This window comes from Vombatus ursinus, unplaced genomic scaffold (genome assembly GCF_900497805.2).
Source record: "Vombatus ursinus unplaced genomic scaffold, bare-nosed wombat genome assembly UNPS02014813.1, whole genome shotgun sequence".
Lineage (NCBI taxonomy): Eukaryota > Metazoa > Chordata > Mammalia > Diprotodontia > Vombatidae > Vombatus > Vombatus ursinus.
Window position 1 is genome coordinate 9,064,944 of NW_020954591.1, and position 26,996 is coordinate 9,091,939.

Below are 26,996 nucleotides of genomic sequence, written 5' to 3' on the forward strand. Positions count from 1 at the left end.
TGGTTAATACATTTACCACTTGGGTGGTCCTGGGCAAGTCATTTTATCTGTTTCCTTGTTTGTAAAATAGGGATGAAAATACTTATAACAACAATAACTAACATTTATATAGGACATTAAGGTTTACAAAGCATATGACATTCATTACCCCACTTAGACCTCACCCTGTGAGCTAAGTACTATAGACATTATTATTTTACAAATAAGAAAACTGAGGCTTCGAAATGCAAAGTGAGTTGTCTGAGGCTCAGAAAAATCAGGTGAGTTTTTTAAGATCATACAGCTAGTAAGTGACAGAATTGGGATGAACATAACATTATTATTGTGAATACATCTTTCCTCTCTTATTAGATTGTAAATTCCTTAAGGGTAAAGATTATATATAAATATTAGATTATATTAGTAAAGATTATAAAGGTGGCACAGTGGAAAGAGTGCTGGGCCTGGCATCAGGAAGACTCATCTTCCTGAGTTCAAATCTGGCCTCAGACACTTATTAGCTGTGTGATCCTGGGCAAGTCATTTCACTCTGTTTGCCTCAGTTTCTTCATTTGTAAAATGAGCTGGAGAAGGAAATGGCAAACCACTCTATTATCTTTGCCAAGAAAGCCTCAAATGGGGTCATGAATAGCTGAGCACAACTAAAAAAAATGACTGGAAAAGATTATATTGTTTTTTCAACTTTGCATCTAGCACATTGCTCTTCACGGGTACAAGCTTAACAAACAATGGATGCTTATTGAAGAAACTTCCCAGAATATTTGCATTTTAAAAGAAGAGTTCTTAACCCAAAAGGCTGAATTTTTAATGGTCACAAAATGAAGAACTGGGTGGTAGTAAGGAGATATTTTTGGCTGCTGAAGGGACTTCTTCAAGATACTTAAATTCTACTTAAGAAACTCCAGGGTTATTTTTTGTCGACCTGGCAGCATATAATATGTCCCAGAGTGTAGTCAGAAACCTTACCCAGGAATGTAAGGGTTCCAGATTCGAATTATTCGATCCATTCCACCCGTTAGTAGCAAGTTGTTCCTTTTACAGAAGGAAAATACTTTGACTCCTTTATGCACTCGGAAAACTGTCTGATCACACTCTGCTCGCCTCTGGGGCAGACCAAGGGATGCTTGCTGCCATTTTCTTACTTTTCCATCTTTCTTAACATCCCTTATTTCCTTCATCTTTTGCTCAACATTTGTGGTTCCAGTAGTACACCCTGCAAGCAAAAACCAAAAAGCTATTGTCAAATAAAGCTGGCCAGTTTTCTGATGAGTCAGAGACTTTTGAAGGTTCTGGGCTTCCATTCAGAGAGGGTTGTCACTTTCATCTTCTGCCCCAGGTTATTAGAATGTAGACATTCTGAGCTGGAGAATGGAGACTTTCCACATGAAGGAAACTATTTCCCATATCTCTTCCAGAAAGAGGCAACTAGTGCCATGTAGGGGGTGAAAGGGCGTCAAGAAGGAAATACAGTTTCAATTAAACCTTAAGCAGGGACATGCTGTTAAGCTGCAGCCTGAGGAATTTTTAGGGAAAATTTTCCAGTCTGTTAAACAGTGAAATGGGTTCTTAGGGGAAAGTTATAGGGAGGACTTTAAAACAAGGTAGCTTCTTATTACTATGATAGCTAATGTAGCTAGCATTTACAGAGGGCTTTTTTTTTTTACATTATCTCATCTGATCTTCACAATAATCTTGTCAAGCAAATATCATTATTATCCCCATTTTACAGATAAGGAAACTGAGGGTGAGAGAGATTAAGTGATTTGCCCATGGTTATACAGCTAGTAAGCGATAGAGGCAGGATTTGAATTCAGATCTTCTTGATTCTAAGTAGAGCACTTTATCCACTGTGCTACCTTGGAATGGTTTAAGGGCTGTCTTGCCAGAAAGTACAAGTCGAGACTACATGACCTCTTAAGATTCTTTGCAAGTATACAACTCCTAACTCAAGAAATGCACCTCTTACATCTGATGAATAATACCTTATTTCCCAATAAATTAGTTATTTAGATGGATCTGTGATCTCACTGATGTGAATATTCCTTCTACTGGTACAGATGGTAACCCCTCACTACCTTCTCCTCCTGTATAATTCTTATGCATGTCTTTTCCATAACATTTTCATAAAGAATCTCTCCAGTGTGCTGGAGAACTTTCTCAAGTTGTTACAGTATCACAGGGAATATAAATTTAATGCTGTTCATGTGTTATTTATCTCTCCCCCCCCCTTACTGGTAGATAAATGGAGTACAGGAAAAAAAAAACCAAGGAGTTATCTTTGGTAATAGAGAGTCCTCTAAATAAATGTTATATCTACTTGAGTTACTTGGTTCAACTGTTTGACTGCTATGACCAGCAAATTCAGTCCAGTAGCTAACCAGTCAATTCAATTATGGGGACAGGTTCAACAAATGGCTGAACTGATGGCCCCACATGGCTGCAGTGTCTCTTACAGGTTTCAGACATTGCCTTCCCACAAAGAAGACTAGGGAAAAGAGTTCTATATGTCAATAAACATTTATACATATTCATAAAATGAAATGAATTAGTTGCTTAAAAGCTGTGTGGGTAGCTAAGCGGTACAGTGGATAGAGCACCAGACCTGGAGTCAGACCTGAGTTCAAATCCAGCCTCAGACACTTACTAGTGTGTGACCGTGGGCAAATCACTTAACCCTGTTTGCCTCAGCTTCCTCATCTATAAAATGAACTGAAGAAGGAAGTGGCAAAGCACTCCCGTATCTTTGCCAAGAAAACCCCAAATGGGATCACAAAGAGATAGACACGAGTATGACTTCATAACAACAAAAACTGTGTGGTATAATGGAAAGAACTCTGGACTTGGAGTCAGAGGATATGAGGTCAAGTCCCATGTGTACCACTTCCTTGCCAATGACTTTGTCAATAACACTTACTCTTCCTGAGCCTCAGTATCCTTATCTGTAAAATGGAGATAATAATATTTGCATTCCTGCTGGTAATAAGGATAAGTGACAACTTACATAACACTTTGACATTTGCAAAGCATTTGACATACATTATTTCATTTGATACCAATCTCATGGGGTTATCTTTAGAAAGTGATTCATAAATCTTAAAGCCCTAAGTGTGAGTTATCATCATTCCCTTTCCCAATTTGGCATGTACTGGGCAGATTCCTGCACCCAGTTGTTGTTATTCAGTCACTTTTCAGTCATGTCTGACACTGCACCATCTTCCTGTACCCAATATTGCCCTATCTTTTTCAAGGGATTTGGCAGGGATTCTTAACCCAGGATCAATTTATTTGTTTTATTAATATTTTGAAAACTGATTTCTGAAAATTGTGCTTCAATATGATTGGTTTTCTTTATAATCTTATATATTTTATGCATTTAAAACCATTATCCTGAGTAGGGGTCCATAGGCTTTACCAGACTGCCAAAAGAGTCTGTGACCCAATAAAGGTTAAGAACCACTGGTTTATAACAAAAAGGCAGAGAAATCTTAATTTCTTAATCTTTTTTTTTAAGGTAACTGTCTTTATAATTTATGGTTTCAGCAATTAGTTGGGTGTTGATTGGTCTTATTTGGATATGCACCTGTTATTATAAACTACAAGTCTGACACATTTCCCAGCAATTACCCATAAGATTCCCTAATCAAGAGAATTCCAACAAAGGGAAAATTACCTGATTGGAGCACATAACTACTGATTTAAAATACATGATTGGACTTGTAGCAAATTTAAATAAGCTATCCTATAATGATTAGAAAAGACTTAGGGAATCAAGAAACATTAATTGCTCCTGCTTTATCATCAGCACGGTCAAATAAGATGCAAGGTATTAGAAATCTGGCCACAAAGGGCCAAAATGATGGGAACATCCCTTCAGACTCATGGAAGTTAAAAAATAATTATTTTCATTGATCATATCAACTAGATATTGAAACAAAGTCCCAGGCGCATCAAATAATTATCTGGATTTTAGAAAACAACAGATCAGCTTAAATATTAGTTGATTATTATCTGTATCTGATCCATCAGTCCCAAATTTGCAAGCCCTGAAAAGCAGACTACTTTTGGGAATCCTTGAACGAACAAGCATTTTTTCCCCTGCTGCTTCTTAGATATCCCTTCAATTCTATTATATTTACTAAGATGCCTTAATCTTAACTTAGCAACTCAGCTTATGTTCCTGGTCTGATCTCCTGCCTCTGTTTTTGCAAAGCTGTCCCTAATACCTGGAATTTATTCCTTCCTTCCTTCCTCCTTTTAGAATCCCTAGCTTCCTCCTAGTTCTAGCTTATTTGCTCCTTCTATGAGAAAGTTTTTTTTCCCCAAATGTTGTTAGAATTCTTTCTCCTTCTAAAATTATCATGTGTATAATTTTTAAGATTAAATTTTATTTTTTAAATTAACAAGCATTTATTTTCTTTCTTTTCCACCTCTCTTCTTCCTTCTTCCTCACCACACCCTCCTAAAAGAAGAATAAATTAATAAATAAATAAAACTCTTGTAACACATATGAATCATCAAGCAAAATAAATGTCCACATTGGCTGGATCCAAAAATGTGTATCTCATTCTATGTACTGTATCCATTACTTCTCTATTAGAAAGTGGGTAGCATTCTCATCACTGGTCTTCTGGAATTATGGTTGATCAATGCATTGATCAGAGTTCTTAAGTCTTTCAATGTTGTTTTTCTTTATAATGTTATTGTATAAATTGTTCTCTTGGTTCTGCTTACTTCACTCTGCATTAATTCATACAAGTCAGTTTCTCTGAAACCATTCCTTTTGTCATTTCTTAGAGCACAATACGATTTCATTATATTCATAAAGCATTATTTTTTCGGCCATTCCCCAATTGATGGGCAATCCATTAGCTTTCAATGTATATATTTATGTGTGTTTTGTCCTACTACTAGAAGGTAAGCTTCTTCAGGGCAGAGACTGTTTTTCATTTTGTCTTTGTATCCTTAGCACCTAGGGATAGTTCCTTCTACCTAAAAGGCACTTAACAAATGGTCACTGAATTGGATTTCAACATATCTCATCTGAATTTACCATCCCATCTCATGGAATAAATCCTCACAAAACACTGCAGCTTAGACCTGGTGACATCTGACTGTTCTCTTCTTCACACTGCTCACTCATACTCCCCATCCCGTTGCCCTCCTGAGTGGACCTTCAGGAACTCAAAGTCAAGAGACGTTGTTCATACTGTCTGCAGCAGCAGTTGGGCTGGGCTGGGCTGGAGTGGAGTGTGACAATCAGTTTCAGTCATTAAGCAGGTGAGACAACAAAATGGTGGTCATATAGCCTAGATTTTTCTGATATGTTCATTTCAAGAAAAGGTGTACTTTTAATTAGGCTTTGCAAAATAACTGTCCTTGGTCAGATTTTTGTTTCTGAAAATGTAGTCAATATAACCACAAGATCAAAACATTTCAGAGCTGTCAGTGAGGCTTAGGGCCTGGTTCTAGGCAGTACTTGGCAGTCTCTCAGAAGTGACATGTGATATCTTCATTTCTTCAGTCTAGTGTAAAATTTCATGTGGCACACAAAATGGCCATCCTTCTATCCTCAAATCAGAATGGAGCAAGAATCTCCAGGTTTGGCTAGGCTTCCTGCAATGTGCTGAAGCTATACTACTGATTGTTAGGGAAAGATGACAATGAGGTGTGAAAAATCCTGCAGCAATAACTATGCCCCTTAGGTGAGTTGTTGATGCTCAAACAGGGAATGGGGAGTCACAGGAGAAGAAAGATGGGAATCGTTAGACCTTTTAGAAGATTTGAAGGTTCAGAGGTGGAAAAAAAGAGAAAGAAGCTAAGAAAAATCAGGAGAGCTTGAAAAGCCTACCCTGAGGTCAGGTGTTCAAAAAAGGGAGAGGAAATTAATGGTTTCTTCCTTCTCCTTTCTCCTACAAAGGTACAGATCTGTGGCTGTGAATACCAAACTCAATTTCTGCCCTCAGCCTTCTAGACCCTAGCAAGCTATTGTAGTTTCTGATTGATTTGGGTGGAATATGTGTCTCTATACATTTTCAGGTCATTCATTGACTTAACAAGTGTGTGCCAGTCTAAATCATGAGTACTGCTAAGACATTAAGCAGCTAGGTGGCATAGTGGATAGAGAGCTGTGTCTGGAATCAGGAAGACTTGAACTCATATCTTGCCTCAGATATAGTAGCTATTTGACCCTGGCAAGTCACTTAACTTCTGTTTGCCTCAGTTTCCTCAACTGTAAAATGATGATAATAATGGTACCCATTGCCCAAGGTTATTGTGAGGACTAAATGGCATAGCACTTTGCAAACTTTAAAACAGATGTGTGTATGTGTATATGAGTGTGTGTGTATATATATATACATATACAAATATGCACATGCACACACATATATACAAAGTTTGCATGTGTGGTATATACTCTATATTGTATATGTGTGCATATATAATATATTAGCTATTATTATTAAGCAGGAACTTGATTTCACACATATACTGGCTATATGTAAGTAATGTAATGTCTCTGTGCCTCAGGCAAATTAGTACATAGCTTGGTACATACCAGGCACTTAATAAATGCTTTTTCTCTTTCCCTTCCCCCTGCTAACTCTAGCATAAATACTATGTGGCCAACCCTTGCACCAGGTCTTATGTCCATAGTGCCCAAGTAGAGGTTATTGGTTAACTCCAGCCTCCTTCAACATGCATAGAGAGAGGAAATAGCCTTCAGTATGTAGCACTGTCATCTAACTGAGGCCAAGGTGGGTGGGGGAAGAGTATGGGATGGGGAAAATGTATGCTACATGTAAGTAATTACTTAAGAAGGCAATCAAAGTCATTGCACCTAGACTAACTCCTCACTGTAAAAATCAATAAAATAAAACCTCCCTGAAAAAGCAATTCAAGACTTTCATTTTCCTCAATAAAGAGAAGAGTTTTCCAGCGTTAAGCAGGTGTTTGGGGTTTTTTAGAAAGAGAATGGAGAGCAGACAATTCATTTGCATGATCTCTGGCAGTCCTGTTCCAACAAAGCCAGACAGAGATACATGTTTAAACGGTTCCCATGGAAACCAGAAAGCCTGGATCTACCCCAAGGTCTGAATGAAGGATGATGAAAACTTTAAGCAATCTCCATGGAAACCTAAAGCAGATTCAGAATGTTGTCTGGTTTACTTGAACGCACAGACTAGCAGGTAACTCTTGAAATGACCAGTTGGCTAATGCAAAGATGATCACACTGTAATCTAGCTGCAGGCAGGACAGGGGTTTAGAGACGCATCCCTAGGTTATATTAACTCCAACTCCTGAAGCTGTATTTACATGAGAAAGCCAAAAGACATCAGTGATTGAACTGAAGAGAAAGCTTGGCTTTTTCCCCAATTGAGGCTTCATTTCCTCTGTTTCATGGCACCTTACTGGTGTTTCTCCCTTCCAGCTTCCTTCTTACTCTTTCTTTCATCTCTTTGCCACTACCAATAAATGACCTTCTCTCTCTCCTTCACAGTGTTTATGCTACCAGCCTCACTTTCTGTCACACTGCTCAATGGAAAGAGCCCTGAATTTGGAGTCCTAGGACCTGGGTTCAAATCCTGGATCTGTCACTTTGAGCAAGTCTCAACATCTCTGGGCCTCAGGCTCTTTAACTGTCAAATGAGGAGACTGGACCAGATGATCTCTATCTCTTAATATAGGATTCTGTGACAGTGATTCTAGAATTTGCCCTGTGTCATGATGGCCTAAACCCTAACACCTCTGAGCCTCAGAAATCATGTCACATCTCTGCACCTCACATTCTCTATTTGCAAATGATGAAACTAATTTGCCTCCTACTTACCTGAAGTATGATCCTACTTGCAAATAGGTGGTGTCTTGACAGCAGTGATTCTAAAACTAGGAGTCTGGAGTTTTGAGGGGATCATGGAAGAACATTCAAAAGTAATGGAGACTAGAGGTCATCTTGTCAAACTGTTTCAGTCACATCTGACTCTCTGTGACTGCATTTGGGGTTCTCTTTTTGCCATTTGCTTCTTCAACTCATTTTACAGATGAGGAAACTGAGGCTAACAGGGATAAGTGATGTATCCTGGGTCTAGTAAGTGTGTGTAGAACTGGATTTTAACTTAGGTCCTCCTGACTCCAGGGCCAGTGCTCTAACCACTGCAACACCTAGCTGTCCAGAGGTCATAGGATCACAGATTTAGAACTGAAGGGTACCTTGAAGGTCATGTAGTCCAATCCCTTCATTTAACGGATGAAGAAAAGGAAGTACAGAAAAGGTAAGTGGCTTGTCTGAAGTTACACAGTTATTCAGTGGCAAAACCAGGATTGAACCCAGATCATTGAATCCAAATCTGGTAGGTTTTCTGCTACTTCATAATGAGTTATTTGGAGGGAGCTCTTTGAATGAAAGAAACAAGTTTCCTCTACTTCTCACACTTTGTGATCTAGTTAAACTGGATTTCTCTATGTACTTCACATTCAGCAGTGCATTTCCCATCTCTTGACCTTTTCACTGGTAATCCGTCCTCGGTGCTTGGAATGCACTCATTCCCCATCTCTGCCTTATAGAATTCCTCTCTTCCTTCAAGGCTAGGCTCAAGCATCACCTTCTAAAATAAGCCTTTCCAGGTCCCTCCAACTATTACTGCTACCCCTCCAAAAGTATCTTGTTTTTAAGACTACCTTGTATTAGCTTAAATTTATTTTATATATACTTATATATGTACTTATTTCCTCTGTTGGAACATAAGCTTCTTGAGAATAAGGATTGTATTATCCTTTGTATCTCCTGCATCTGGCACAGTGCCTGCATCATACCAGATGCTTAATAAAGGTTTATTGATTGACTGACTCCGTGCCTCTTGATTCTCTTTCCACTCACCTTTCCAAACCTTTATGTTGGCTTTGGTGCCAAGAGGTGCTCAGGAGCTATGACATTCCAAGCGTCTATCTAGGAGAGGTAACGTCCATAAGATCTAGAGGAGTCTTCCCTTTTTGTGCTTGTTAAGAAATGATATAGGTCGTGAGGAGCTTAGTGGACCCCTGGGGCTTAAGAGGACGTTCGAAGGACCAAATCTGAGAATCAGGCCTTGTAGAGAACATCTCAAAGTCCTCTTCAGCCCAATGATCACAGTTCTTACATGAGAGTGAACAATTCCTATCATTTCTATAGAGCTAAATCCTAAGAGAGATAATCAGTTGGTAAGATCATTGGTCATAGACCAGAGCACACCATTTGAGTGCCGGCAGGGTCCTCAAAGGTCCTTGCTTCTTATAAAATCCATGGGGAGAATTTTCTGTAATCCAAGTAGGAACACATTTTGTCATATTTTAAACTACACGGACTGGATGATTAGTGTTGAATTTTAGCTTCTTGGGATTCATATCCACTATAGGTCTAGAAAAATACAATCTCCTAATTCTGCGAAAGGCTTATGAAAATTCTCAAGAAGCTTCTTAATCACCTCCCACCTCCTTCCAAACATTTTGGTGATTTAAATGTGAGTGAATCAGAAATGTACAAAATGAAAAATGAAACTTCCCTGGAAAGATAACCTGAACTTAAGGATTTTGAATCATAGAATTGAAGGACTGGAAAAAGATCAAATCAAGCAATCAATCAATTGACAAGTATTTAAGAGTCTACTATGTTCTGGGCACTGTGCTAAGCATTGAACCCCACAAAGTATATCCCCAATGGGGTAAAATGAAATAGACTTGACCACTTTGCACCAATGTTTAAACTAGACTGAAACCCAGGCTAGGTCCCTCAGAGGCTCACTGTCCCCTCCATGATGTTCAATGATATCTGGAGGACTGGCTTTGGGAAAGGGATGGGATGAAGTGTCAGGAAGTTTAGGAATCCTATCCTTGCAATTGGATTAAGAATACCCATGCACTGATTGTTATGGTAGCTTCATTTTTCTTTTTTTTTTTGGAAGTAGAGGCATGGAGTGATGGTTGGAAGGGTAAAGAGCGATAGAAATAAGGCACCAAAATAAAAAAAAGAAGAGAGTATCATTGAGGCATCTTTTAAAAATGTGGTAAAAAGAACAGAAGGAAGCCCAGAAAGAGGAGGGTTTTGAAATGTATTGATTGAACTTATATACTAAAAAAGAAAAGCAAGCTGTATAAAATAAGAGACCTGAAGTTTGTATAGTTCTCTTTTTCTGCTCTACCAGGTATATGGAAATATTCATTTTATTTAGTGTTTGTTAAATTCAGAATAAAAAAAATAAATTAAAAAAAGAAAATCTATATATAGCTTTCCTGGAGAGGTCATCAGAAAGTGTATAAGGTGTTTTATTGTTAACATGCTAATTCCAAAGGTGTATTGGCATTTAGTTGACTGATAATGTCTATGTGGTTTGCCAAAACCAGGACTTCAGCTCTGAGAAAACACCAGGTAATGTTCATGGGGTGACAAAAATGAAATCAAAGGGGCCCAGCAACAGGGACCTCTGGGGGTCCCTCAGACCCTTTTCAGAGGCAGCTAGTTGGCTCAGTAGATAGATGACTGGGCTTAGAATCAGAAGACCTGAATTCAGATCTGGTCTCAGACACTTACTAGCTATGTGGTTCTGTGCAAGTCACTTAATTTCTGTTTGCCTGAAACCACTAGAAAAGAAAATGGCCAACCACTACAGTACCTTTGCCAAAAAGCCCCATGGACAGTATGGTGTGCTATAGTCCACGGGGTCACAAAGAGTTGGATGCAACTAAACAACAACAATAGATCCTTTTATGGGGTCTGTGAGATCAAAACTATTTTCATAGTAATACTAAGATGTTTTAATTTCTCACACAGTAAATATCAATAGGCATAACCCACAGAAACAAAAACTCTTTGGGAGCTCCTCAATATTTTTTAAGAGTGTAAAGGGGTCCTGAGACCAAAAATTTTGAAAACTGTCACCCTAGATGAACTTCTGCCCTGGAATCTCACTTTCTTTATTGGACAGTGAGAAATACTGAAATACTACTTCATAAATGTCGTCTCTTCCCCTCTCCCGAACCCCATTATAAAAAAAAAACCTCTTCCATTTTTCCTCACTGAAGAGTGTGGATCTTTTGGCCCCAGTCTCCAGCATTGGACCAAGTGTGTTATAATGTAAGCAAGGACTTTCCAAGGCACTTCATCCAACACTGGGGAGTGGGGCCATAGGGAAGTAGATCTCTAAACTGCTAAATCACAGGACCTTCAATCTCTTCCCACTACTGATTCCTTCTCTACAACCATGCCAAAGCTCCTCATCACCAACTGCCTATTATTCATTTCATACTCATTTCCCCACAGGTATCTCAAATTCAGCGTGTTCATAATAGAACTCATTATTTTTCCCTCCAAACCAACCCCCTTTCTGAAGCTCATATTACTGATGAGAGCACCACCATCTTCCCAGGCTTCAGCATCTTAGTGTCATTTTCAACTCTTCACCTTCTCTCACCCTACATATCTAATTAGCTGTCAATTTTGTTGTTTTTATCTTGACATCTCTCCCATTCATTCCTTTCTATCCATTCATGGTCACTACCCTAGTTCAGGCTCTTAGTACGTCTTGCATGGACCATTGCAATGGCCTCCTATTGGTATCCCTGCCTCAAGTCTCTCTCTACTTTAACCATCCTTCCAGCAGCTGCCAAAACAATTTTCCTAAAATGTAGGATGACTGTGTCATCCTCCAATTCAATAAACTCCAGAGGGTCCCTATTACTTTTAGCTCCCCTTCATGTTTGGTCTTCTATTATAATGTAAGTTCCTTCAGAGCAAGGGTCTAACTTGTTTTCTTCTATTTGTATCTCTAGAACTCAGCATAGTGCCTAACACATAGTAAGCATTTAATAAATTCTTCCTCCCTCCCTCCTTCTCTCCCTCTTCCTCCCTTCCTTCCTTCCTTTCTTCTCTCTCTCTCTCTCTCTCTCTCTCTCTCTCTCTCTCTGTCTCTCTCTCATCCCTCCCTCCCTTCTCCCTCCCTCCTCCCCCCTCTCTCTTACTATAAATGCTTTGTTTGGCCTTTGAAGTTCTTCACATTCTGGGCAGCAGGTCAGATAGAAAAGTCCCATTGACCTTAGAGTACAGTAGTAAAATAGATGGGGATTCTTCTTCTTTGATGCCATTTCTACTCAATTTCTACCGATAAAATTATATCAGTTCCTGATGTTTAACCAAGGACCTTGGTGGCATAACACACTTTGATCCAAACTCACAGCTCCAGATTTGATTGAGAACTTAATCAGCCTTTGCTGAAAATAAGATAAAGAATGGGGGAGGGGGAAGGGGAGAAGTGGGGAGGGAGAAGGGGAAAGTGAGGAAGGAGGAGTAGGGAGGGAGAAGTGATGAGGGAGGAATGGGGAATAGGGGATGAGAAGGGAGGAAGAGGGATTGGGAAAGCCAGTGTCAGAGCCATAAACTCAGTAAAGAAGGAAGGAAACAAAACGTTTATTAAGTACCTACTACGTGACAGGCACGTGCTTTACAAATATCTCATTTGTTCTTTATAACAATCTTGAGAAGTAGGTGCTATTCCATTATACAGTTGAAGAAACTGAGGCAGACACAGGTTAAATGACTCACCCAGGATCATACAACTAGGGAGTATCTGAGACCATATTTGAACTCAGGTCTTCCTGACCCCAGACCCAGTGCTGAATCTATTATGCTACATAGCTACCTCTAGTCAAGAGCCTAAATTAATCTGTTATTGTTGTTGTTGTTGTTGTTTAGTCATTTCAGTCGTGTCTGACTCTTCATGACCCCATTTGGGGTTTTCTTGGCAAAGATACTAGAGTGGCTGGCCATTTCCTTCTCCAGCTCATTTTATAGATGAGGAAACTGAAGCAAACAGGATTAAGTGACTTACACAGCTAGTAAGTGTCTGAGGCCAGATTTGAACTCAGGTCTTCCAGACTCTGTCTAACATGCCACCTAGCTGCCACTTAATCTATCCAGCCTGAGACTAATCCTCACCAGTAGTTATCACTGTTAGAACAGTTACCCTGTTACTTCTGGACCTCCACAGATTGACACAGGCTGATAGACCTATCCATACTCCCCACAAGGATTCTCTGGTTCCAGAAACACAACAAGAAGTCCTATTTCCCTATCTCTAATTCCCGAGGATCTGACCCACATAGGAATCTGACCCATACGCCACATGGGTAGAGAAACAGCTCCCAGATTACAGAAACATAATCTCCCATGATAAACGGTTACGCATGACTATTCTGTCTACGGAATCACATTGATGTCCTTTTCTGCAGTAATCCCCGTCAGTAAGCTGATCAGCATCTGGCCAAATCACTTGTGTCAAAGGAGTTTTGAGTCCTGGCAATCTAGCCCTGAAGTGTAGAGATGAAATATAATAATAATAATAGTTATCATTGCTGAAATTTATATAATACTTTGGGCATTTCCCATATAACTTGATCCATAGAACAGCCTCAGGATGTAGGTTCTACAAGTACTTTAAGCATGAGAAAATTGAGCCTCAGAAAGGTTAAGTGATTTACCTATAGTCATATAGTTGGAAAGTCCAGGAGGTAGTATTTAAAGCCACATCCCTCCAGACTTCAAGTCAGGTCTCTCTTGACTCCATTATACTGCACTAAAGATAGGTAATGCAAGTATGAATTATTCTCATTCACAGATGAAGAAATTGGGCTACCCAAAGATGACAGGATTTTTCAGGTCTCATTATTATCTTTTTCTTACCAATAATAGCAAATACTCAACAAAGTTACACTGGACCCTGGACATGAAGGCTCCTAATCCACAGTGATTTGGAGGTATAAGGACAATGGTTATTATTGGCACATGAAACCCTACACTAGACTGAATAAATGAAGATGTCACATGTCACTTCTGAAAGGCTGCCAACTGTTGCCCCAGGGTCAGGCTCTAAAACTCCCTGGCAGCTCTAAAATTTGGCTTGATCTTGTGAAGCTGACCAATATAACTGAAAGCTTTGGTGACCACATTTTCTGGACCAGAATATTCTTTGCAAAGCCTCATTAGAAGTAAGATTTCCTTTCCTTGAAATATGTGTGATTTTGGAAGTTTTAGAGTGCAAACTAATCTACTGTTTGTAAATCTACTAATTGATTTACTAATTAATTACTAATGCAAACTAATCTACTGTTTGACTCAGTAGAAAAAAATTGAAATCATATAAGATAATTTTATAGCTGCAAGAAGAAAGAAAATTTTGTTTAATGATTTTCTGCTCCACAAAGTCATGTGAGGCATGAAATGGGAGAAGTGCACTTGCCCAAGGTATCTGACACAGTCATAGAGGATATACAGTATGGAATCCAAAGATTCCCAATGAAGGTGCAGTCCTCCACATGCTCATGTCTTTAGATGACATTATACTGATTGTATCGCCCTGCAGAAGATCGAGGAACCTCCTAAATGAGATCCATGATCACTCAACAGTTTGGCATAACAATCTATAAAAGAAAAATCAGGTGGATGAAGAATGCACTGCATTCAGATTATCACATGCAATTGAATCGACCACACAATTGAGCTAGACCATCAGCATCTTGGACAGATGTTACAAAAAGACAATAAACTGGGACCAGAATTGATTAGAAAAAAGACAGGGATGGAATGCATGTGAGAAATTTTGTAGTTATTTTACTGCCCTGAAGGTTTGTTATTTTTTTTCCTAACACAAAGATCCATATTTTTGTTATCACACTTTTCTCAGCTTCGGGCATTCTCTCTGGCTTTTCCCCTGGAATGCTCCCACTCCTCCATTCTAACTACTGACCTCCCTGGTTTCCTTTAAGACCTAACTAAAATCCCACTTTCTACAGGAAGCCTTCCCCAACCCCTTTTAATTCCAGTGCCTTCCCTCTGTTAATTATTTCCTATTTATCCTGAGTATAGCTCGCTTTGTATATATTTATTCGCATGTTGTCTCCCCCATTAGATTGTAAGCTCCTTGAGGGCAGGGACTGTCATTTGCCTCTTTTTATATCCCCAGAGCTTAGCACAGTGCTAAGTGGTACATAATAGGCGCATAATAAATGTTTAATGATTGATTGGTTGAAGTACATTGAGGTACAAGTATTCTTCTGTTGGTGCTATGTAGTTGCAAATCATAGTATAACACAATATCAGAAGATTCAAAACTTTCAGGTGACCCAAATAGTGATGGCAAGCTTTTTCTACTTGACTCCAGGTGGTAGAACTAATAAAAATACGTAGAGGTTACAGAGAAGTGGATTTTTAAAATTAAATTTAAATTTTTCAATGAACATTTCTTTCTCCTTCCCCATCCCCCTATCATCACTAGTAAAAATAAAAAAAGAAAGCTCTTGTAATAAATATGCATAATTAAGCAAACAGATTCCTGCATTGGCCATGTCCAAAACTACATTTCTCATTCTGCTCCCTGAGTCTGTCATCTCTCTGTCAGGAGGCAGGTAGAACATTTTCTTCATCGCCGACCTTTCAGAGAAGCAGATTTGGGTTCAATGTGGTGGAAAACTTCCTAAGGAATGAAGTGAGTTGCAGGCAGAGCTGCCCTTAGGGTGCTCACACTAGTTCCTAAGCTTGTGGGGCAGGAGGCTGCTGTAGGGGTGAATCATTGTGGGAGAAATAAATGGGGGAAAAGGAACTGGTGAGAGTTCGTTCTTAAAAAAAAAAGAAAAAAGTTCCGAGACATATCTATGGAATCAACCCATAACCCTACTCTCCTCCCTAGGGACTGAAGGATTGGAGTTCACCATCTGGCATCATGTACCTCCGCCCGCTGTCCTTGTATATCCCTTAAGCTACATGTTACCCTTCTGTGTCCTGCGTTCTCTTTCAGGGTCGTTCTTGATGCTCATTTTAACCAGATGATATCTGTATAACAATATTGTGTCGGGAGGAAGGAGATGGGGGGGGGTGGGGCTGAGGGGCATGTTGTGCTTTGCTCTGAGCTCTATATCTCCCTAGTGACGGCCTTGGGTACTGGAGGAGGGCTTGGGAGGGAAGGTTGGGCAGCGACTGCCTTTCCGTCTAAATGCTGCCCATTTCATAGAAAACTACAAAGTACTCTAGTCAGGATGTCATGACGTCAGTGATCTCTTAGGGTCAGATACACACAGGCAGATCTGAGAACTCATCCACAGGTTTGGGTAACATTCTTTTGGGCCAAAATACCATGGTGGCTCATCCTCTAGTTTATCAACAAATAGCAAGAGGGGAGGAGCTCCTGCTTATCTAAGGGAACAGCCAATGCTAGAGGCCTCTGAATATTTACACTAGCATTATTCCACTGTCTGGAGCAATAACTGACTCATCAAAATCTCTCCCCACCCTTTGGAATCAAGGGGAAACTGACCTTGGGCATCAATACTGTGATAAAATTAAAATTTTTAAAAATGTTGTATTTCCCAAGCTTATACCAGAATATGGTCAGAATTCAGTTCAGAATTAATTAATTGCTTACTATGTTGCTAGGCTGTGTGCTAGGCACGTGGTATCCAAAGACAAAAATTAAATGGTCCCTGAGAAGGAAGGAAGGAAGGAGGGAGGGATGAAAGAAAAGAGGAAAGAAGGGAAAGAAAGTGGGAAAGAAGGAGGGAATGAAGGAGAAAAAAAGGAAGGAAGGAAGAAGGGAGGGAGGGATGAAAGAAAAGAGGAAAGGAAGGAAAGAAGGAGGGAAAGAGAGAAGGAAGGAAGAAGGAAGGGAGGAAAGGAAGGAAGCAAATAAACATTTTTAAATTTAAACATTTTACTATGTCCTAGGAAGTATACTAAACACTTTACAAGATTTTTTTTTCATTTAATCTTCACAACTTTGGGAGATAGGTATTATTATTATCTGTATTTTAGAGTTGAGGAAACTGAGACAGACAGAGGTTAAATGACTTGGCCAGGGTCACACAGCTAGTAAGTGTTTAAGGCTGGATTTGAACTCAAATCTTCCTGACTTCAGGGTCAGTGTTCTACCCACTGTGCCACCTAGCTGTAAAAATCACTTGAGATATACATATAAAAGTACATTTTGCTATATCACTATGACCCTGCAAATGAAAAGATCACTAAAAATAAACTGCGACTTGATAATGAAACATACCTCCCTTCTCTCAACAGAGAGGTGGGAGACTGTTAGGGTAGAATAGTCAGATTCAGTCCTGTGTTTGGTGATTTTGCTTAAATGTTTTTCTTCATTATAAAAGGTTGAATTCTGAGGATAAGAGGTTGCATTTCCAGAGATGTGGCACCCCACTGAATGGGAAATGGCTAAACAAAGCATGGTTGGTAGATGTAATGGAATACCATAAGAAAAAATTAACACAAAGAATTCAGAAAACCTTGAGAAGACTTACATGAATTGTTGCAGACTGAAGTGAGCAGAACCAGGAATAGTATACTTGACTGCAACATAAATTAAACAAACAAAAAATCCACCCCAAAACCGAATTCTATGTAAATGAGACAAAGAAGGAAGGAAGAAAGGAGTACCTGAAGAAAAGATGAGAAAATATACCTTTCCATCCCTTCTTTGCAGAGATGAAGGACTATAGGTGTGGAACATAGAATATACTGTCAGATTCAATCAATAAATTGGTTAGTTTTGCTGAACTGCTTTTCCCACTGCCCATCCACCCCCCCAATACACTTTTTTTTTTCTACAAGGAATAGCTTGGGAAAGGGGACGGATATTCTCAGAAATGAAGGGGATATAAAAACAACAAATATGAATAGAATTTTTAAAAGGCACAAATAAAACTAAACATTTTTGCATTATAAGGATACTATAAAATGTAAATTATTATTATTGTTGTTGTCTTTTATAATGGTATAGAAACTATAAAGGCAGGAGGCCCAGGGATTAGAAATAAGAAGCTAAAGGAACATTAAAGAGGATTGATATGAAGGGATAAATAATACCTATTACTAGAGCAGTAGGCTCGTGGATAGAGGCAGAAATGACGACTTGAATGGAATCATAGTAGTTCAACTATTAAAAAAAAAAGAGAGAGAGAAAGAAAATGTCAATTAACATCAAGATCATGGATGAGATTAAATAAGACTGTAAGTATTCTAAAATTCACTGGAAATGTGTTTCTGGAGAAAGGAAACCACTTGTTAAAAGCATGAAGAACATTTAAAAAAAAAACATGTGTGTAGGTGGACAGGAGTGGGTGTATTGGCGTGGTTGCTGATGGCAGTATCTTCCTTCTACGCTTTCTCATAAAGCTAAAACCAGAACAAACAATTCCTGTGTATCATGTCTAACAGAACATGTCGCAGTTTCTATTCTCTATTTTAGGATTTTCTGGGAAAATCTGAATGTGACCTACATCACAGCTACAAGGACTTGAAAGAGAAAGCCATTTTATTCATTCATATGAGTTACCTTCAATTTGGAAAATATAGTGAGGAACATAAAATACTGTGACACATAACACCCAGGATCATCTATTTTTTGGAAATAGAGTGCAGTGATCAAGGTCTTCCATTAAAGTATAGAAGGCTTGAAGTACAAATGCCGGGAATGAGGGAACTGGTAGTCCTCCTGAACTCTGCCCTGACCATACCAGCTCTGAGGGCCACATTTTAAGGAAAATAATGCCAATGTGGAGAGGTTCTAAAGGAGGATAACCAGGTTCATAGCTAGAAGGGCTACAGCTGGCCTTACACATAGGCAGATCATCCATCCATCCATTCATTCATTCATTCAACCAATCAACCAACATTTTATCAAACACATATTCTGAGCAATGCTGTTATACTCTGCTCAACTTCTAGTCCCCAAATATCTCTCCTACCAGTCTATCACCTTGACTGATACTTCTAGCATTAGCATTACTTCTGGATGACCTTGTTAAACGATAAGATCATTTAAATTGAGTTAAGCTTGGGCAACTTGGTGGAGCAGTGGATAGAGTGCTGGGCCTAGAGTCAGGAAGACTCATCTTCCTGAGTTCAGATCTGGTCTCAGACACTTACTAACTGTGACTTTGGGCAAGTCATTTAACTTTGTTTGCCTCGCTTCCTCATCTGTATAATGAGGTGGAGAAGGAAATGGCAAACCACTCCAATATCTTTGCCTAAAAAATCCCCAGATGGGGTCATGAAGAGTTAGGCACAACTGAAATGACTGAACAATAACAAGCCTGTTATATAGAATCACAAAGAATCTCAGAGTTGAAAGGGTCTTTAGTGATTACCTAGTCCTACCCGTACTGGATAAGAATCCTCCTTCTTCTCAACAGCATACCCGATCTTCAACAAAAAGAACTTCAGTGAAGGAGAGCACATTGCCTTTAAGGCAGTTCACCCACTTCGGGATAACTTAAATTGTTAGGAAATTTCCTTTTATATCAAGTCTATATCTGCCCTCTGCAACTTCCATTGCTTCCACCCCATCTGCCCTTTAAGGTCAAGCAAAACAAATTATTCTCTCTCCCATGTGATAGCCTTTCAAGTAACTAGACAACTGTCCAACCTGCCCAACTATCCAACTCTCCAAGTCTTCCTTTCTTTTTTTCATGCTAAACATCCCTAGTTCTCTCAACTCATTCACAAATAGCATGATCTGAAGACCTATAATTTTGGTCACACTTTTCTGGACATATTGCACCTTCCCCTTTCCTTCCTAAAAGGTATTGGTGCCCAGAGCTGAGCATTATACTTGTTAACATGGGCTTGTTAACATGTGGAATTTCTAACATATAGTCATTATAGAGCCCATGTTAACATGTTTCAGATGTGTTTTGACTAGGACAGCATATGATAGTGAAGACAGTATGGGACTATTATCTCGGTTATCCTGGCTACCTTGTTTCTCAAGAGAGAGTCTAAGATCTTATTGACTTCTTTGCTATTATGCCACACTGTTAACATATTGAGTTTTATATCTATCTATCTATATGTAATATTTATTTTATGTTTATATATAATATTATTTTATAATAATTTTATATATATTAGATAACTCCATTAGAAGCCTCTCCTTCAAGGTAACATTGGTTTATTGTCTTCTTTTGTCATTGGCATTTGTCCAGGGGAAAGGACTGCTTTGGTCACTCTTCCATTTTCCCAGCAGCCTTGGCCATATGTGATTTGTCGAAATCCCTGAGACCATTCTTCTTGGGGACACAGATAAAGGATTTAGCCTTGAGTGCCCAGGAGAGAGGACCAAATCCTGAGGGAACCATAGAAAATCACACACTAGGGTTAGGAAGAGAAGCTAGATGGTGCAGTGGATAGAATCCTGGGCCTGGAGTCAGGAAGACCTGAGTTGAAATCTGGCCTCAGACGTAACAACTGTGTGACCCTGGACAAGTTATTTAACACTGTTTGCCTCTGTTTCCTTATCTGTAAAATGAGCTGGAGAAAGAAATGGCAGACCACTTCAGTATCTTTGCCAAGAAAACCCCCATAGGATCACAAAGAGTCTGACTAAATGACTGAAATGACTAAAGAAGAGTTAGGACCTGAGATCCAGATGCTGTGGTGAACCATATTGGCAAGCTCAACCTAAGAACATTCCCCTCTCTGGCTTGTTCAGTGACTGATGTGGTCTTTCCTCCATCTCAGCAGATTTGGATGTAGCCATCCTTTTGCTGTTGGGTTGAGTTAACAAGCATTTGTTAAGCACCAACTATGTGCCAGGCACTATATTAAGTTATGGGGATGCAAAGAAAGGCAAAGAACAGCCCATGCTCTCAAGGAACTTGCAGCACAATGGGAAAAATGACATATAAACAACTACATGCCAGCAAGATATAGACAGGATAAAGTGGAGATAATCTCATAGGGAAGTCACCAGGATTAAGAGAGATGGGAAAGGCTTCATGAATAATACCTGGGATTGATTGAATGATTAATTAAAAAAAGAAGGCAGCTTTTCCAAGAAGGGTGAAACTTGAGGGACCCTGGAAGTTACAGAACACCTCGGGTCTAGTTATGCTTTTCTATGAAATTGAACAAACATTTATTAAATGCCTATGATGAGCAAGATACTGTGATAGCAGCTGGATTCTTCATGCTTTTTATACCATAAAGAAATATATCAGACTATTTTTTAAAAATCCTTTCTACCTCTAGAATTCCTTTCATTATTCGGCTTTATTTCATACTACTTCCCTTCATTCACTCTACTTTCTAGCCAAATTAGACTGGCACCTGCCTGTATATGTGACCTGTCCTTTTATCCAACATCTTTAACCTCCATGCATTTCTGTAGGCTGGCCCCAATTCCAGGAATGAACTCTCTCTTCATTTCTACCTTTCAAAAGTATACTACTCTTTAAAGGCTCAGCTTGTGTGCCACCTCTTCCAGGATACCTGAACACTCCTAAAATTTTCTTAGAGCGTTTTTCTCTGTCTTTCCTTGCCTTCACCACATTTTACCTTTTCCTCTATTCATCTGTGTGTACATGTCAGATCCTAGCAGAATGTAACCTCCTTTGGACAAGGATTGACTTTTTTCCCATTAAAAGAAAATTCTTAGCACCTAAGTGCTTAATAAATGTTAACTGAGTTTTATTGAATTGAATCTGTGTTTCTTTTCCACTGCAGCCCTAGCCTATTATTTATTTCCTTTTTCTTATGGTTATTATTTTGTCAATCTCAATCGCCTCTATACCATTGTTGTTTTTTTCTTGTTGTTCATTTCTTTTTTTCTTTTCATGACTTTCTTTCTCTTTTCATTCCCCATTTCACCTATCAAATTTGCCTTGATGCTTTTAATGGCTATTTCTTCCCTCTATGGCATTTTCCCACACTCTCATTCCTCCTCCCTTTTTATAAATAAGACTATTTTAATGTTACTCCCTATCATCCAGTTTAATTCTCTATTTGTTCAAAAGAGACTTAGAAATTTGAACAGAGATATATAAGTGCCAGTTTGTTGTTCAGTCGTTTCAGTTGTATCCAACTCTTCATGACCCTGTTTGGATTTTTTTTTTTTGCAAAGATACTGGAGTGATTTGCTATTTCCTTCTCCAGATCATTTACAGATGAGGAAACTGAGGCAAACAAAGCAAAGTGACTTGTCCAGGGTCACTCAGCTAGTAAGTGTCTGAGGCTGGATTTGAACTCAGGAAGACGAGTCTTCCTGACTCCAGGTCCAGTGCTGTGCCACTTAGTTGCCCCATGTACCTTCCTCCAACAGATGTCACCATTCCTATTGTCCTGAAGCACCTTTGCTCAGAACATCTTCCTGCTCTTCTTTGCTGGATCAGCAGTTCTCTTTGGAGCTAACTTTAGCATGGATTCAATATGAAGGACAATGCCTCAATTTCATAAGAGCTTCAACTGTACTGATATAAGTCCCCCCAGATGAGAAGTCACAGGGGCATGTCATGGTCCTAGGAGCACTGAGTCATTTTAACCAACTCATTCCTTGGGATAAAGGAAAAGAAACATCCTCTTCAGGCACAGGAACCACTAGGATATTTTAGTGCAGCAACTTCAAACATGCTGATAAAATGGGAGAGCCAGCCAAAGGTAGGAAACATTAGTGGCCACGCCTAAGGAAGGCTGATTGAATCACACGCTCATCATCTTATGAGTATTGCAATAGATATGTTGGTCTCTTTTGAACATTTCAGTTGGTGCCTGTTTGGGGCTGGTTGAATAGATAACCATTTCCAATATAATGGAAGCTCTTTGAGTGCAAAGACTGTTCTATTTTTATCTTTGTATTCCCACATCTAGCACAGTGTTGGTACATGGTAGGTACTCAACAAATGATTGCTAGACTGACCAGGGGTGATTTCTACCAAGTCAATGCTATAAAGAGTGTGATTTTCATTTATTTGTTTATTTAAGTATTGCCTGGAGAAAGAGGGAAGTTTGCTAGGTTGTTGTGTATTAATCTGCTTCTTACCTGAGTCACCCAGTCTTCATGTACTTTCCAACGAACGTATTTGACATTGGGAGAACACAATGCACTGCTAATTCTAACAGTTGGCATGTTTTCTACTGGAGGCAGCTTCTTCCAGGTTCTGAAAAAAAAGTTGAAAGATGCAAAGCAGGAGATCATATTAGCTTAATAAAGGGTTAGGAAGGGTAAAATAAAGGCTCCTTGAGGCCAGATGCTGTTTCCCATTTTGTCTTTGAATTCCTGGCACTGCACATAGTAGGGGCTTGTTGAATTTCACTGGACTGAAGAAAGTACATAAAACCCTCTAACTACAATGGATGCTCAGTTTACATCCTTGTATCCTTCTGCCATCTCCCTCTTTGACATTTTCAATCTCATTCTTCATGGGTTCCTTCCTTCACAGATGCTCAGGTAGCCCTCCTCATCTTTAAAAAAATATTGGTTTTATCTTGCTTCCTCTTCAAGCTTCTATTCCAACTCTGAATTTCCTTTTTGACTTACAATCTTTGAACTTGTGGACTATAGCCACTATATTGGCTTCCTAGTCATACATCCCCTTCTTCGCCCCTTGTGATGGGGTCCTATTCCTGCTGTGCTCTTGGAGATCACTACTCATCAATTTCAGCGGCCTCTATTCAGTCCTCATCTATTTGATCTCTCTATGACACTGACTTTGTTTACCATCCACTCCATGAAACTTTTGCTTCCCATTGCTTCTGCAGTCCCCTAGATGAATATTTAAGGGAACGGATAGATGTAATTCTAACCCGGTAGCCTCTCTTTCTGAGGAGACCAGAGTAGCCTTTGGCCCCAACTTCTTGCTTCTCATCTGGCAGGAATTAAAGTCTCCCTTGGTGGAGGGTGGAGGGAGAAGAGGCTAGAGACGTTTATTCTGCCCCCCTTTGAGCCATCCAATGACACCCTCATCCTACAAATCAAGGGACAGGCCTCTCCATATGTAGGGCTTTGCTACACGTGGTACAAATGAATGGAGAGCTCAGACTCCCAGGTTGTTCAGGCTATTAAGGGAAAAGTAGCAACATCATCAACTACAAATCATGGCCCCTGCTCTCAACCCATCCTCCTCATGGGAAGCTGGGACTCCACTTTATACTGGCCAGGATCAAGTCTCTGCCAGCTTCCCCTCCAAACCATGCTCAAACCCTCCTTACATCTTTTCTAGCTGTCCTTTATTTGCTGTCTCTTCCCAGAAAGATGGAAGCGCTTTGAGGTCACGCGCCATTTTGTTGCTTATATCTCAAGTGCTTAGCACAAGGCCTGGCCCACAGTAAATGCTTACTAAATGATGTAGAGAGGTTTGAAGCTATATAGATACCTCTAACTACCTGCACTTTCTCTGCTCTCTAGTTGTTTGTAATTTAAAGGAGCACAACACAAATGAGGCAATACTGTTCATTGATCTCAAATATGAATGTTTCATTAAATGAAATCATATCTGTAAAGTGCTTAGCACAGCACTCGGCACATAGTAGGTGTTTAATAAATATTTGTTCCATTTCATTCCATATAAATATATACAAACACATATTGACTGCAGGCCAGGGCACTTTTAAAATATGAGTTTTTCCTTTTTACGTGTATTTTTCCATCTATTGCATTTAGTAGGTTTGACTTGGGCTTTCGTAACAACATCCTAAGAAGGCCAATCCGCTGTTTTTTGTTTTTTGTTTTTTTGCTTTTAAAGGAGATGTTTCAAAAGTCTGCTTTTTGTCATTTAATAAGGTACCTTTCTGTTCTGCAACAACAGAGCCAATTAAGCAGGGCTCAGCTGAGCTGCCTCATACCTTCGGGTTGCTTTGCGGGCCCTCTCTCTCTCCTGCTTTCCTGACACGTTTGTCTTGTTCCCTTTTAATGTTCCCTCATCCAAAAGCTCTCCAGCTCCCTTCTCCTTCCCTCAACCCTACTTTCTCCAGTGTTCCTGCTCATCATTTGCATCTCCTTTTCCCAGGAAGCATTCAAGATTCAGTAAAGAGGTTTTGTGAAAGGCCGTGGTGGGGGCTGGGGAGAACAAACGTCCAGGAGACAGTCATGGAGAACGAGGGGAGTAAAAATAAAGAGGCATTGATGCTTTGTGAAGCATACGCTAACCCTTGAAGAGATCTATGTGCTGAATTCTAGAGAAAGCCTGAAACTGCTCCCCACTGCTGCCTGGAAACCCAGGGCCCAGATCCATTGTAAGAAGTTAATTTTAGAGGGGAGGAGGGGAGAGAACATGGCAAAGGAGAGGGAAGCTCTGAGGTAAGGACAGGCTTCTGATTTATACAATGCCATTATTATAATAGTTTCTAAATTATCCTCCAACCCTTTCTTAATTCAGCCAAACCTCTTATTCACTTTTATGACCAGCAGCTAGCAAGTGGAAGACGTTCCCTGGGTTACCTGTGACAAAGCCAGAATTTTTTCCTGCTCTCTGGAAAGGTCATAACTAATTCAGAACTCATCTGCAGGAAGAGGTTTCTGCTAGTCTCTCCCTCCCCCCAGTTTTTCATTTGCTCTGACAGTCCTTGGGTCAGATTCCTGTCCAAGGCCTTCCTTTGATGAATTTGAGCAAATTTGGGTCATCAGCAAATTGTCCACCTTGAATTTCAGCTTTCAGCTTGCTGAGGAATACATCAGACTCTGATACTCACTATCATCGGCATGAATCCCTTGAGGAAGCAGACAGATGGAAGGAGGCAGTTGCTACAGTATAGGTCATCTTGCTGGGAAACCTCTTACTGTCTGGGTAGAGCCTTGGTAAAACTGTCCATAGTGTCCCCATCCTCTCTACCCACAGAGGCAAGAACTGCCAAAAGATTCTGGCCCTGTTACCCTGATCTCTGAGTAGTAGGAGGGCCGAAAAATACCCAGCCCCAGTGGGGCATTCCCCGTGCTTATCTGCACTGCAGAATGGTTCTTCACTTTGCAAAAGGGTTTATCTCTGGGATTCCTGCAAATAGAGAAAGCTTCCCTATGACATTCACAGGTTTGTTCAGATAATAAATTATTTGACAGAGGGTAGGAGGTGAGAGTGGGGAGAGTGGGATATAATAAGAAACTTAAAGCTAAAGTGAGAGTCATCACCAACCTAACATCAAACAGAAAGGCTCTTTGAAATTGCAATGTAAGTCAATGAGTAAATAATTTTGTTGAGTCATTTCAGACTCTGTTTCCCATTTGGGGTTTTCTTGGCAAAGATACTGGAAAGTTCACTTTACAGATGAGGAAACAGGCAAACAGGTTAAGTGACTTGTCCAAGGTCACACAGTTATTAAGTGTTTGATGCCGAATTTGAACTCAGGTCTTCCTGACTCCAGGCCCAGCACTCTATCCACTGTGCCACCTAGCTGCCTAAGTAAATGATAGTGGTAATGAGAATAAAGGACACATGTAGCACTTTTAAGGTTTGCAAAAATACTTTGCATACATTCTCACATGTGTACCTCACAACAAACCTGTGAAGTAGGTAAAATAGATGTTATTATCCCTATTTCACGGATGAAGAAACTGAGTCTCAGAGAAATAAGTGATTTTTCTATGTTCATACAGTTAGTGTCAGAGGTGAGGTCTGAGCCTTCACTCCAAGTCTAATATCCTAATTCTTCTTATGTACATTTGAGAACAGTATCTATGACACAAAGAGATATTATGGAGACTCCTGGAATTAACAACACTGGATAATATTCTCACTTAAATTCTTATAAGTAGCCCCTCTTTCTCAACAATGGGGGTAGGGGTGAGATAGGCATTTAAATAGCACTATCTGCCAGGCACAGGGGCCATCTCCAGTCATCCTGATCTATATCTTGCCACTAAGCCCAGATGGCTCCAGCGGAGAAAGTGAGGCTGGTGACTTCGTACAGCCCTCCCTCACTGTAATCCAATTCATTTGCAAGGCATGGCATTACCTTTCTGATATCATGGTCCTCTTCAAGAACGAAGGACAAACAACAACCTGTGAGTAGTCCGAGCTGCCCCATTGGGGATCCAACTGTCCAGTTCCAATTGGGCAACACAGCTCCTTCCTTCCTTCCTTCCTTCCTTCCTTCCTTCCTTCCTTCCTTCCTTCCTTCCTTCCTTCCTCCCTCCCTCTCTCCTTCCCTCCCTCCCTCCCTCTTTCTTTCTTTCTTTCTTTCTTTCTTTCTTTCTTTCTTTCTTTCT

General features: G+C 39.8%; 1 protein-coding gene across 1 annotated transcript in view; it reads right to left on the minus strand.

The window, feature by feature from the left end:
* Positions 1 to 26,996, minus strand: part of LOC114054412 (WD repeat-containing protein 49-like) — a 142,445-nt gene that overhangs the window by 59,227 nt on the left and 56,222 nt on the right. Inside the window, exon 4 of the mRNA XM_027877599.1 lies at positions 967 to 1,213. Within this exon, the coding sequence (XP_027733400.1) occupies positions 967 to 1,213 (247 nt within the window). The remainder of the gene's footprint in view (positions 1 to 966; positions 1,214 to 26,996) is intronic.